This window comes from Perca flavescens, chromosome 5 (genome assembly GCF_004354835.1).
Source record: "Perca flavescens isolate YP-PL-M2 chromosome 5, PFLA_1.0, whole genome shotgun sequence".
Taxonomy (NCBI): domain Eukaryota; kingdom Metazoa; phylum Chordata; class Actinopteri; order Perciformes; family Percidae; genus Perca; species Perca flavescens.
The window spans coordinates 26,280,702-26,295,585 of NC_041335.1; the positions used below are offsets into that span (position 1 = coordinate 26,280,702).

A 14,884-nucleotide genomic window follows, 5' to 3' on the forward strand; every position below is an offset into this window, starting at 1 on the left:
TCTCCCAGTGGCTAGAAATGGTGATAGGTGGGTATCCTGCTCTGCCTTTGAGAAAATGAAAGCTCAGACGGGCCGATCTGGTTACCTCCCCTTTCTCTGCTTTGCCCACCCAGAGAATTTGGCCCACCCATGAGAGAGAGACATCATGGCTTTCAAACGAGCAAAGTGGCAGTTGGTCAAGGCCACATACTAAGGAAAGCTCATTGTGGGACTGGCTCTAGTGGCTGTAGTTCTGCACCAAGGCTGAATTTCGGAAAAGAGACTTCAGATACAGTATTAGGGGACCACTAAGGTCTATATAAAAGCATCCAAAGAGCACCATGTCATGGGACCTTTAAGACAATAAGTGACACAATAAAGCATGTATTTCTTCCTTTCTGTAATTATGCATGAGTAGCTATGGCTGTACCCAAGGAGTTGGAGACAATGGGTTCTCACACAACTCATGCAGTGCAGGGGGGCGGTGGGCGTTAACACATGTACAAGCTTTCATTCTCTTTATTCGCTGGAGGAGACATACAATAACAACTATTCTCTGGCTTCATGATTGTAATGAATTAAAAAAAAAAAATGACAGAAGCACACATTGTTTTGTATGAAAGAGTGGCTGTTTGTGTGTTTGTGTGTTTTCCTCTTGTGGGTTTTCTCTCAAGAATAAGATTTGAATTGAATGGTAGCACGCTTTATGGTGTTACAAAACTGACTGTAGCAGTGAGAAAGTAGAGAAGACAAGATAGAAACAAATTTGTTAAAGCACGTGCGTCGTTGTTGGCATGTGCACGAGTCAAAAAGTATTTCTAAATGATCCAGAAAAGGGGGTGTGGCACTTTGCAAGCCCACGGACCACTCTCTTTCTCTCTCTTCCCCTTTCTCCGATGTACGCTGATGGAGTGGTTGCGTAACATACAGCCAGTAGGTAGCCCAACTCCTATTCAGTCATCTCACTGGGCTGTCGTGCACGTGCATGTGTGTTACGTAGGGGTGTGTATGCTTTCTCTCTGTCTCTCCACGCCCCTCATCTTTCATCCCAGTCCCCCCATAGGTTCGATGCTAAGGTAACAGAAAGACTGGGGGCTCTATAAAGATCCACTTTTTTCACGCGGGCTCTCTCTCTGCTCGTTTCATTTCTTCGGTGTTTCTTCTTTCTATCAGCACACGTCAAAATGCCCAGCAAGAGGAAGAAGAACAAGCGTCGCATGAGGAGGGTGGTAAGTGGTGGCAGGCGCACTTTTTTCCCCACTAGTTTTTTATTTTCAACAAACGTTGATCATATCCAAAGTCTATTGGACTTAATGGGAATATGAACTCAAATAAGTTTAATTAATCTTTTGGAAAATGTCGATAAAAATTTAATTTTATTTTTGATTGCGGTGGTTGGTTTAAATGCTATTTGTGTATTTTTTTTTATCGTTTTCCCCCCAGAAGACAAAACCTTGTTTTTGTTAACTTTACCCATAGTGATTGCTCATCAAATTAAGTTTCCTAATAGCAATATCAACAGAAAAGTGACAAAAAATGTTTTCACTTCGTTGTTGTTGTTCTTTTGTGACGCTCTCAACACCAAGGAGCGCTCCAAGCTCCGTGCGTAAAATCTCGCCAAGATAGAAGTCCGTACCAAAAATGGACTCTGCCATATGGTACCAGAGACAAAGAAGTGTTAACTTATTTGCTTAACTACCGTTTGCCACGTGCCATTTGCGTTTTCAGCGCGCTCTGGATGGATAAAACGGTAAAAATGCTGGGATGGATACCGCAGGTTTGTTTATTTCTGTGGTTTAATTCTATTAAGCGTAAAAAGTGCCACATTTAAAAAAAAAAACTACAAAAATATGATATATTGCCCTTCTCTCATGCACACAGGTACACCATGTACAGTACATACATTACTCTCTGTCTTCACTTATGATACACTGCTATACTTAATTATTCAATAATGGTAATTATTTAACATACAGTTGCAGCAAGTCAATGACACGACATTTGACAAATCTGACTCCTAACCCCGTCTTCTTAGCGAACTGGGAGACATTTTACAATATTATACATCCATGCATTCTACTTCTGAACATTCAGTGCCCAAAGAGGAGTGGAGATTGTCAGAGGGGGGAGGGTTGTATAACAAGTGAGAAGGTAAAACCTCTGTTTTCTAAGAGGGCAAAGGTTACTCCACCAAACATGGTTCTCTATCATTTCTTCCAATCATAATAATTAATAGTTTCAAACAATGCTCCATTATCTAATTTCAACTTCAAATGTCCACTTATTGCCTCACCATTTACATACCAGTCCTCCAGCAAGAAAAGACTTCTCCCCCGCCCTCCTCAAGCCTCTCTCTGGCTAGTCCCTGACTCTCAGCACCACACAGCACTGTATTTGGTAGTGTGTTGGCTAAAGGAATGTCTTGCATTAGTTTTGCCAGATTGGAGTCTGCACAATCTCTCTGATTCTCTCAGAGACTGCCAGTGACACATAGATAAAAATGGCCCCTGAAGTCGGTTACAGCTGGATGTTATCACCAATTCCCTTGAGATATCAGAGCACAGGAAGGGAAGGAGCTGCTTAACGATGTAAAGCTGAATGCACCTCACACATGCCTTTCTGTAAGCACCTACTATAAAGTAGCTGGGCCTCCTTTAATACAGCCTAAGAAACACAATTAACAACTTTGATTAATTTAAATGTATCTATTACTCTGTGATAGTACTGTTTGGAGCAAGCTATTTGTGGGCAAAGGTAAGGGAGGGGTTGTTTTGACGTTGGCTAGCTGGACAGGCATAGACATTTTACACTAACTGGCTGTCAGCCTAACAAAAGCATTTTTGGGGAGTGATTGTAACCTGATTATAACCTGATTATGATGTGATTAGGCCCACTGTCTGGCCTGCGGGGCACCCATCAGTGCTGCTGACTCGCACAGTTTTCCATTCCCGCTTCACCAGATCTGTCAGTACTGCTTTGATTCAACTAATTAGCTCCCATTATCTAACAAGCTTTGCTAGGCCCACTCCCAGTTGTCCAGCACCTCCCTTTAGTGGTTTGCGCTCCTAAAATCTCCATTAAAACCTGAGGGGGTTTTGTCCAGAGCAGAAAAAACATGTAGAATGGCATGCCTGGTATTCCTGCAGACAGTGATGTGTAATGAACTGCAGACTGACAACAACATCAGTATCTGAACACAATGAGGGCATCAATAGCATTTAGACCCCTTGAAGTGTCACAGGGTTTCAAACTTTTTTTCAGATTTCAAAACTCAATTCAAGTTCCCCTAAAGTTACAATTGTAGTAATGAACATGTGAAGTACCGAATTCTGTCGGGCTCGGGCCTTGTCGGGCCTAACTTTTAAGGACCGATTACAGCTCTAGTTCCCACTGTAATGACAAGACAACATTCATTAACCAACACGTTTTTGTGTCTGTCCCCCCTTGCAGCAGGCCCAGAGGAGAGCCCTTGAAGAGCAGCATGCAGCCAATCCTCAAGTCAAAGCAAGTCCCGGGATCGCAGTGAGTGCGCCACCTGCAGCAACTCCAAAGAAAGCGGTTAAAGCTCGAGCACCAGCTCCAGTAAAGATCCCAGTACCATCTCCAGTAAAGATCCCAGTACCAGCTCCAGTAAAGATCCCAGCTCCAGTAAAGATCCCAGCACCAGTAAAGATCCCAGAACCAGCTCCAGCACCAGTTCCAGTAAAGATCCCAGCACCAGCTCCAGTAAAGATCCCAGAACCAGCTCCAGCACCAGTTCCAGTAAAGATCCCAGCACCAGTTCCAGCACCAGCTCCAGTAAAGATCCCAGAGGCGGTTCCCATTGCTGTGCCCATTGTGGAGACCCCCATCGTGGAAACCCCCATTGTGGAGACCGTTGAGACCCCCATCGTGAAAACCCCTATCGTGAAGACCCCCATCGTGGAGACCCCCATCGTTGAGACCCCCATCGTTGAGACCCCCATCGTGGAGACCCCCATCGTTGAGACCCCCATCGTGGAGACCCCCATCGTTGAGACCCCCATCGTGGAGACCCCCACCGTGGAGACCCCCATCGTTGAGACCCACACCGTGGAGATCCCCATTATAGAACCAGAACCAGTTGTGCAAGAACCTGTCGCAGAGCCCGTCCCAGTCGAGGTAGCAGCACCAGAGCCTAAGGCTGTGGTGTTGGAGCATACTCCAGCAGAAGTTAAGGTTGAAGTTGCAGCCCCGGTCTCTGAAGATGAACCAGTCATTGAGACTCCACCAGAGAAGCCCTGTATAGCTGAAGCTGCGATAGTACAAGAGGCGGAACCTATCATTCCTGAAACAGAACCAGTAACAGAGGTAAGAACTGCTTTGTTTCATACACATGCATACATTTGACCATTTTGTTCTCCCATAGTCAAAAAAAATCAGTATTAAATAGACTTTCTGAACCAGTGGAGTCCTATAGCAGTAAAACATCCAAAGTTACCAACGAGTACCTGAAGCACTCTCATTAGACATGATCCCTAATGTTTTTTTTAAAAGAAAATCACCATGCCAGAGCTATTTATGGAGTGATTATTTAAGGAATGTCTCGAGGTTCCTCTGTAGAGCTGGTGTGAAGGCTCCTGAAAGGCCATTTACTGCATGGCTATAGATTTTAACAGAAGCTTTAGATTATCTTCTTTACATGGGCTGTTTCTGTAAATAGTATGTCAGTGTTAGTTTGAGTTATGTGGACGACCAGTTGCGAGGCTGTTTGCTCAAATAGGATGTGCTGTGGCTGGGTTCCTATGGATGTGCTGTGGCTGGGTTCCTATGGGAGTAAGGAGGTGGAGTTGGTGGGGGGTGAGAGGAAGAGGGAACAACATGTTCCATTTAGGCAAGAGGTGGGAAGTAGGTGAGAGATTGCAGACTACATGACTGGGAGACTTGGTAGATCTATTACAGCAGTCTTTATACATTATCACCTACATTAAACCATGCCTGTGTCACTAAGCATGTGTCTTTCTTTGAAATGTAACTGCTTTTTAAATGATTGGATAAGATTGATGGGGAGCTTGTTCTCTAAAATATAGTCATACCGGCGGTATATAGTGGAATTGTTTCAAATGAGTTAATGAAGTTAGTGAGTAAGATGAAAAAGCTTGTTGTCAGTCCTCTGTTGTATTTAAATATATAGAATACAGAACTGCACAAACTCTGTATTTATACTGCATTTTTACTGTACACAGAGCTTTGTACCAAAAAAGTATACCACTAAATAACGTTTCCCAACACTTTTACCCCTCCAAATCTATCCATTTTCATTTGCAAGAAAACATGAGAGTCTTTGTTGCTTCATACAGGCAACATGCATACATTTTGGGAACACAATGTTCTCTTTCAGCCAGCAGACTGCAGGCTATGTGCAACGGCACACACAAGCTGCACACTGCACATACATGCACCTAACCCCAGTGCACATACACACTTGCAAATGCAAGCGCACACACACACACACACACACACACACACACACACACACACACACACACACACACACACACACGCACACACACACACGCACACATAAATCCGTGCTCCCAGTAACTGAGCCACGGCCACATGTGGTGCACATGCATGTGCTGACATGAAGACAGAGGTGTTATCGGTGGCATGGCCATTTGCTACAACTTCAGTGGGTGCTACACTGTTCTCCAGTAATGCTTGGGTCATCCTGTTGAGTTAACTTTTAGTTGGAAGTAATGATTGTCACCTTTAAGCCCTATGTGTTATGCCCTTCCCACTGAGGTATACAGAACCAATTAATGGTGCGTTCTTTTTGTCCACCGAAGTCGATCTACGAGTCGTTTTTCGGAGTTACGAACCGGAAGTTGCAAAAAGAACGCCCCCGAGGTCGTATATACAGATTGTCAGTTGTCTGAACACAGAGGACCCCGAGTTCGTTTCTCGTTTTTTGACACGGATGTGACGTCACACTTGAGCTACTAGTCGCGATTACAAGACAAAAAAGAACGCACCATAAGACGTTCCGATTTCAGATGGACTGCCTATCGTAGTTGTTAAGCCATTGCAGTAGCCACCCCTCCCTCCTTTTGTCCCTCCCTCCCTCCCTCCACACCACCCTTCGCTCTTTTGCCTCCCCTCTTGCCTTGTTTCTTCTCCACTCCTTCCCTGCTTGCACATGTGCCAGATTCAGTTCAGATGCTCAGAAACACACGGAGACACACATGCACTTTAGCAAAACTGAAAATTAGCAAACATACAGAAGCAGGTTAGATGTATTTAATTTGCTTTGTTTTATGAACTTTTCTCAATCTTGACTTTGTAAAACTTTACTCAAATACACCTTATACACTTCACAGTCCTGCAAGAAAGTGTTCTTTCTGTGACAACTTGTGTCAGGCTAGAGTTGGTCGCCACTCGGTCAGTTGGTCAATAGACGATCAAATCAAAGCAGGCATAAATGGGGCTTGTATTCAGCTGGCTTTGGAACCAAAGAGAGGTGGCCCCTCCGCTTCTGGTTGTCACTACGGAGACCCAGGTGAGTTTGAACCCAGCTTGCACCCAATCTACAGAACTGCTGAATGTGTTGGGTTTTTCTGTGGCCTGAGGCGACGTGTGTGGCTCCTGCTGAGACTGAACATTTTGTACCAGTTTGCTCCTTCTGTGCTCCTGCAGCCATCTACTCCTCCCCCCTTCAGTCCCTCACCCCTCTTTCCCTTGTAAATTCCCTCTCACTCATCACCCTTCCTTCCCTCCCACCACTTGTTCCTCTCTGTCTCTCCTTTCACCATCCTTCCCTTTGGTTAGCCATTGGTATTTGGTGTGTTAAGAGGAGCTTTCAGACAGCTGTCACGACCTTTTGAAAGTCTGTGGCAAATGTCTAGTGAAGGGAATACTTGGAGTATATTTACTTTCAGTTTGCTCACATAAAAAATGCTAATTGCAGCATGTTTACAATAATAATTGGAAAGCATATTTTCTTTTATCACATTTGACATGATAGCCAGAGACAGAGAGAGAGAGAATGGTGGGCGACAAAGATGTGCGAAGGGATACTTTTAGTGTTTTCAGACTTGGTTGGAAAAATTATCACCTTGTGGCAAAGCACGTGGAGACAACCAGCCCTCCTCCCACAAGTGTCCAGCCTTAACTCCACACATTGCACATGGAGCCCTCCCCCCATTTCCTGGCAACTGTAATGAGTTTGTTTTCTGGGGCCCTACAGGGCTTTGTTAGCTGAACCAGTCAAAAGGCTCTCTTTTTGGTAGTTATTTTTGCATTGCATCTTTCATTCCTTTCTTTATTTCTTTATTTTGGCAAATAAGAACAGATTAGGCCTTGAAAAATTGTGAAATTGTCTCCCTAAACTCTCAATTGGTTCCTGTGTGTGTGTGTGTTTGTTTGTGTGTGCGTGTGTTCTTTGGTGCATGCGTGTTTGTGTGTAAGAGAGAGAGAGCATAAAATTGGTTGGAACAGGGATCACTGCATCCAGGTACATTACGTCCTTCATGGGTTAAAATGGTCTCTATAAAAGTCTGTTTCTAGGCCAGTTTTGGTTTGTGCTAGATTTGTCTCTGGTGAGCCAGGATCTGTGTGCAGATCAGTTTGGTACAAAGTGTTCTGGTGCTGGGGCAGACAGGAGGTGGTGTGTATATTGTTTGTACATGTATGTGTGTGTGTGTGTGTGTGTGTGTGTGTGTGTGTGTTTTCCAGCCTAGCAAAGGACGGCCTGGTCCACACCGTCCCTCTTTCCTACCCTCCTCCTTTCTCTCCCCTATACCAAGGCTATAGGTGCCATTCATATTAACCCTTCTCAACTATACGTGCATTTTTCTCCTCTTGGCTTTTGTTCAGAAGTTGCAAAATCCTGGAGAACAGGATTCCTCACCTCTGCACGGCACCGAGAAAGAGGTGGAGATGGTCAAGTAACTTGAGCCCACGATCAATCAAGCTGTCTTCTGTAAGAGTTTCCACTCTGTTTGAACTACTGTTGATAGATGGACTTAAGAAATTTGGCCAATGGATGATAAGGCTGTTCTTAGTATGGCTTTGCCAGACCCTCGTCCAAAGCGCTGTGGAGGAGGATCTGGCTAGTCCACACAGCATTCGGGGATGGGAGAAAAACGTGCTCTGGTTTATTATAATTTCTTCAAACCAATCGCAATTGCCTTGGGCGGCGCTAAGCTCCGCATGGAGCAGCTGCACAACAGCCTCGGGAAGGAACTTGTTTTGGTGGAACGTGTATGTTCAAAAGTTGTTTTAGTCGTGCAAGAGAAAAGTCAGATTGGACAGATAGTCTAGCTAGCTGTCTCAATCTACCCTGCAGAGATCTGAGGAGCAGTTAACAGTCCTCATAAACGACCGGAGTTTAAAATTCCAACACAAAGAAAACAGAAGGAAAAGGGCAGCAGCGAAAAGATATGCATCTGGCGGAATTTCCTGCAGCACTGGAGTAATCCCAGAAGTGGAACGTTGTGGATATAGACTAGTCTGTTCTTGACTAGCAGTAGCATCCTGCATGCACCATACTTGTCCTACATTGAAGACAGGCTGGTACAAGACCATTTAAATAATTTACCATTGGACTATGAAGATTTAAATTATGTATGGGCTGCTCCCTGTTACTGCCACTATGGTTCAACACACTTGGATGCACAGTGGGTGCCGCCAGTGGCCATTTCAGTTATTGCCAACCATTCCAGTAAATCAGTGGCACAATAGCACAGAAAAATAAGGAAAATATGGATGACTACGTGCCATTATCCGGGCATGTGTCTAGAAAATAAGTTTGAGTAATACCAATAACGCTATGAATAGTAATACAAGAAGAATGCAAGAAGTGCCAACTACAGAACATTGCCTCATGTTCTGGTAAATATTCAGTGTTTTGCTAAAAAAAAGCTGGAATGTCTCTTTCCATCGGCATCTAGCAACATTCTGTAAAGAAAAAAAAGATGTTGGGAGTTTTAATGTTCTGTGGGTTTTTGAAGTGGGGACCTGATGAAAGTATTTCATTAAGGTGAATATTTAAGTTTTCTATATCTGAACTGGGTTATAGAAAGGGGCCGAGAAAAGGGCGTATCAGCTTCCCATTATGCAATTGGTTGTAACATTCCTGTAGGATGTTTAATGTTCCTCCCTCTCTCCTGAACTGCAGCTACACTCAAACCCAAAGCATACTCTAAGAGTGTGTGCATTTGTTATTTGTACAGTATGTGTGTTTGTAGACTGCCAGTGCAACTTTATGATCTGAAAACACTCTAATCTTGGCTAAGGTTTCCTTTTTTGGAGACTTAAAAAGACTCTCATTGTTTTTTTGTTTTTTTGTTAAATGCCTTGAGGCTATCACAGCTACAGTTTTGCTGATAAACAGTTCTGTAGTAGATAATTTTGCTCTAGGCACATTTTTAGGACCGATGTGTGTGCCCGTTCCAAAGTGTGATCTTTAACTGTTGAGAAAAAAAACAACCAAAACAACAGGATAATGGCAGCAGTGTAACTGTTACATAAGGGCACATATTTTAAATTGGCTATAAATGGTTGTTAATGAGGTGCCTTTTATTTTTACAAATTAGATATACTTTCTGCCATCTCCACACTTATTGCATTAGATCAAAATACATGTATATCTTTATGACTGTTTTGCTGACTCGTTAATAAATCTTTTCCATCATAGGTAATACCCCAAGCCGAGGCTCCAGTTGCAGCCCCCCCTGTTGAGACTGAGGTAAGACTGAAGAACAAACCTGCATTTCATTCTCTCTCACACACACACAAGCATGCATGCACGCACGCGGCCCCTATATGAAGCATAAAACAGAAGAGTCATTGAGTACAGAAAAGGCAACTGCTGCAGCCTTTAAGGTAACACATTTCAGTGTATGTGGCTGTTTTGCACATATGTGACACCAAAACAGTTGTGTAAAAGACACCATACATCAAACCAGAGTAAATCAGAGTTTCCACTCACGTTTTATAAGTTTCTAGCAGCAGTAACTGCCCAAGAGACGCCTCTTTAACGTGTGACTTAAGCTTCACACCTTATAAACACGCATTCCCTCAGGTCTAATTCTCTTTTATAAATCTCAGTACTCTGATCACAATCTGGCTCACCTACTCCCAGCGTTTTCAAGGGAAAAAATATTGACATTCATGCTGGAATTGTTGAGTTGCAATTAGGCCAACATTCCTCAGAAACACAGTTAGTACAATCGGTTACATTTGTCCGTTGTATGATTACTTAAGGCCGTGCTGTTTGCTGATAAGTCTGTTTAAGCTGTTGTCTTGTTGCTCTTCTATTCATCTGTCCATCCATCCACTGATCCATTTATCTATTGCTAAAGTGTGTTTTTAATTTCTCATTTTCCAGATTCAGACAGAGGAGACTATAATCGTAACCACAGAGACTGAACAGGTAAGACTGATCTTCTGTATGACAGCGAGGCTTGACGTTATAGTTGTAGCATTAAAAACTCTGTAGTCTTGACCGTGCATGGTAGTTGTCCACGTTATATGCTTGCCCAGGAAGACAAACATGGTTGACGAAAGATGCATATGGACAAAATGTTATATGCCCATTTGGTCCTCCGTTGCATGGTTTCTTAATGTGTGCCGTGTTGGTTTTGCATGTGCAGACGCATGATGTCTGCAAGCCAGAAACTGAAGTGAAGGCTGAGGCCTTGGTGGAGGAAGAAGCAGTCGTTGACGCAGAGGTGGAAGTAGCCGTCACAGACGATATCACCGTACCAGAGCCTGTAAACGAAGCGGCTGAAGAACCAGCGATAGAAGCGCTTACAACTGACCAAGTTTGTGCTGAAGTAGAACCCGCTGCAGAGGAGGTGGTTACAGAAACAGTGGTGGAATCAGTGGAGGAGGTTATTGCAGAGAAAACTGAGCCAGAACAGGTGACTGAAGCTGTCGTCAGTCCTGTAGTCCGAGCTGAGGGAGAAGACATTGAAGCTGAAATAGAAGTATTGGCTGAAGAAGATGCACCTGAAATCCCTGCTGAGCCCATTACATTCACAGAGGTGCCACGTTGATAAGAAAATACTTTTCTCTTCTCTCTTGAACCTTTTTCCTCTTTTTTTCATCTGCTTCCATCAACACAAAATGATACAGAAGTGCATTTTTGACTTTTATGTAGTGTTTACACTTTTATTTTGTGATCGTGTGTTCCTTGTGTGCAGCATGTGGTTTGAACAGTTGTAGTTTTTGTGGAAGTTCCCCATTATTGATTTTCTGAACTGTTGCTGTAAATGCTTTCCTTGAACATTAAACCAAAGAATTACATTTATTTATTTTTTTTATGCAAAAGTAGAACTTCCTCTTTGGCTACATCTGTTTTCTGGCATGGTTCTTCATTTACATAATTTCTTTTAAAATGTTACTTAGCAGCAAAGACTAATGACATATTCTTTTGTACACATTAGGATGCTCCTGTCCAATCTATGGAAATCCCAGTGGTGAGTATTTGTTCTTTTACCCCATAAAGACATACATTACATGATTTATGTATTACCTTCCTTGGAGGGTCTCTAGCTAGAACTATTGTTTTGCAGATTTTGGTTAACAAAGTCTTTTATATAAATAGTAATAGTTGTAATACTACTCTACAGTGATACTACAAAAGTATAAATTTGACTTTTGCCATATTGCCATGTGTTGTACTGAATATTGACCTGGCAGTATCTGTTGTCCCACCAGGTGCCAGAGACCGTCCCTGAAGCTCCGGTAGAAGAGGCTGAAGCCCCCGTAACTGAAGTCCAAGAGGTAAAACCTTAACTCTGAAGCAGTTTGATTGGATGACTGCATTCTAAAAGATAGATCACCCTGAAATCAGAAGTGTATGGGTTATGCTATTAATACATTGGTAAACTGTATTATGTCACTATTAGGATATTTCCATCCATATTTAATTTGATTCAAAATTCAACATCTCTCTCTTGAATATGTGATTGCATTGATCAAAAACTTCAGTTGACATTTTCTCCTGGGACGCTTGCTAATTAATTCCCCTCATCCACTTAGTCTCTGCTTGCCGATATGTGGAAAATCTTTTCTTGTTACCTTTTTTCTCCAGACTTCTGACACCCAGGTCATTGCTGACAGCCTGGTTGATGACTTTGTTGTCACAGAATCTGTCTCAGCAGTGGAGGTTGCCATTGCTGAGTCTGCTGCTGTCCAGCCGGTAAGAACTACACAAAGAGGAATCCATCATTAGACACTGCAATTGTCACTATTATTTACAATTGCTAAAACACAATTTTGCAAACTAGGCTGGTTTTATCAAAATACTTAACACAATTCACAAAACCACACACCCAAACTGCAAAATACCTCATATACAGTATCCTGCAAAATGAAGCACTGCAACCAAAACTACATATAGCATTATCAAAACTTTTGCACCAAATGGCACACACTTCATTCATATTACCATATTTTTGTCTAACCAACTACACACTGTTGTGCATAATGAAAAGCATTCTCATCTTTAGTATGCTTTGCCATAATACTAAAACAGTTCAAATTGTAGAAAATTCTTCAGATTGTTCAAATGCACAGAAATACTTGCAGATACACACACATGCTGTTGAAACATTTTTATTTTTTATGTTTCACCAAACAAGTCAGTGCAACATATGCACAGCAGATATATTTACGTTGGACTGAACAAAAATATGTTCACAAAAAACAGTAAACTGAAAAAGAATAATTGCATAAAAAATGTGCAGAAAAAATATATTAAAAAAAAGAGGCATCACAGTGCTTACTTCCTGATTGAAGTGGTAACAATTAACCAATTTTGGTGTTTGGCCCGGTGGCACAGATATTGGCCAATTAGCTCATGTAGTGTCATTTTGAATGGCAGTGTTTGAAATGGCAAACATGTGACTTTATGTCAGATTGTTGTGTCTTATGCAGAGAACCGTGTTCAGTGCATTTAAAAAGTGCCATTTTGAATTGCAAAATGTATGTAAAGCAGAAAATGTGTTTAGACTTTTGGAGAATTGAGAAGAGGTTTTGCTCTCTGTGTGTCAGTTTAAATAATTGTGCTATGCGTGTCATTTTAGTGTGTTAGCAATTGGAAAAAACTGTAAGCAACACAAACTGACATTTCTTTGGCATCCTGCCTCTGTGATCAGAATAGTTCCAGTTAAAACAGCTAAGCTAACCTGAGCTGTGGTGACTCATTTGTCAATTCAGTGTAATGTTTGTAATTTCATTTTGACATAAATCTGACTAAAATGTTGCTTTAGACCTTTAGATTCAAAGACCAAGGAAACATTTTTGCCATATTTATTGCATGTTTTTTTTTTTTTTTTAACTATATGCTATATTTAGGAAATTGTGGAAGTGAGTGACACCTTCAACACCCTATCAGAATCAATGGATGTGACGCCTGCTGCTGCCCCTGCTCCTGCAGAAGAAATGGTCATTGTGAGTTACTATCAGGCTTTAATCACTGTATACAAACATGTAGTATGTAACAGACATGGTATTAAAACATATATAGTATTAAACCCCCATATGAAAATATTGTGCAAATTGTCCCGTGTTACATCTCTCATTTATTTTGCTTATTCAAAGAGCATATAGGTTTTTTTTTCCTCCAGGGTTCTAGTGACTTCTAACCGCCTCTCTCCCTCCTTTCCTTTCCAGGACACCACTCCTGAGCAGACATGTATGGATGTGCTGTTAGAAGAGCCTAAGCCAGAAACCTGTGACATGCCATGTCAGATGCAGCTCGCTGTGGAGTCTGCGCAGCTCAGCTCAATGGTAAGAAGCAATGCTGACATTTTTCCGACGTTTCTTATTAATATTGTGAATTCACTGTGCACTCACCAGATGTTATGTCTTGTTTTCGGCTCAGGAGATGTCAGTGGAGCCATCGCTGAATGGACACATTGTTCCAGAGGTTTCCATTGAGGGCTAGATACACATCTCATAGCTTGGAAGACCTTTTTTTTGTCTTTGTAAGTTTCTCTAAAATATTGAATCAGTCCTTTTTCAGAAAGATCGGATCTCATTTCTTAGTTGTGTTTTATTTTTACTCTGACTGTTAACCTTTTTAAATGACCCAGTTTACACCACTTCCAGCAGTCACTAACTAGACCCATGTCTTCTTCTTTGTGTCTTTCAGATTCCCCTTTGGCCATATGGAGGACTCAGTGACCTTGTTCACTTTAAAAGGGCTTACACCAGGAAATTGAAGGGACATCCACACTTTGAAGTGCCTTTCTGGGCCTGCTTCCTGTCAAAACACGAAACCAGATGCCAACATCCCGAAACCTGCTGCATTCAAGGCGGCAGAACAGACTGTTGTCATAAGTGTGCACAATTGAGAGATGGAGATTCCTAAAACAAGATAAATGGCAGTGCCTGATTTTTTTTTTAGCATGTTCATCTCTCCAGCACATCTGCTTCCATACTGCATACACTCAATGCATGTGAAAACTGTAGCGTCGATTAATGTTGCTATAGTTGTACTTGGGCCTATGTTCATATGAGTGGGAGGGACAACTTGTTCTGTTGTCTTTTTTGTTTCACATTTCAAAGGCTCTTTTTTACCCTTAAAGACAACACATCTACAAAGTTTTCCCTTGCCTCCATTTCTGTCCCCTTCTCTGTGTTCCAGTTCTCCCTTCTGCCTCAACTAAGTGCCAAAGCTATGGTTAGTGTGAGCCTAAAACACATCCTAAAGCTATAGGTTTAGGTTTTATGGCCACTGGAAAATGACAGTCTGAGGGGACGAGCTGAGGGGTCTTTTTTTTCACTTTTTTAATTCATTTTGTATAGGCCATATGATGTGCTACAGTTTTGTGTTCAAAGTCTGTGCTCTGGAGGGGAAATGTAATGTGCTCTAGTGATAAGCATCATGAGCTGACTTGGTCCACCTTTGAAATAAAGCTGTAACTCATCATGA

General features: G+C 42.2%; 1 protein-coding gene across 1 annotated transcript; it reads left to right on the forward strand.

Moving 5' to 3' along the window:
* The first annotated feature begins 900 nt into the window (after nt 1-900).
* Nucleotides 901-14,884, forward strand: LOC114555975 (calphotin). The gene is made up of 12 exons (XM_028578763.1): nt 901-1,208; nt 3,430-4,308; nt 9,635-9,685; nt 10,328-10,372; nt 10,593-10,985; nt 11,388-11,420; nt 11,662-11,727; nt 12,038-12,145; nt 13,303-13,398; nt 13,621-13,737; nt 13,832-13,934; nt 14,102-14,884. Exons 1-11 carry the CDS (start codon nt 1,164-1,166, stop codon nt 13,892-13,894), a joined length of 1,896 nt encoding a protein of 631 aa, XP_028434564.1. The 5' UTR covers nt 901-1,163; the 3' UTR covers nt 13,895-13,934; nt 14,102-14,884.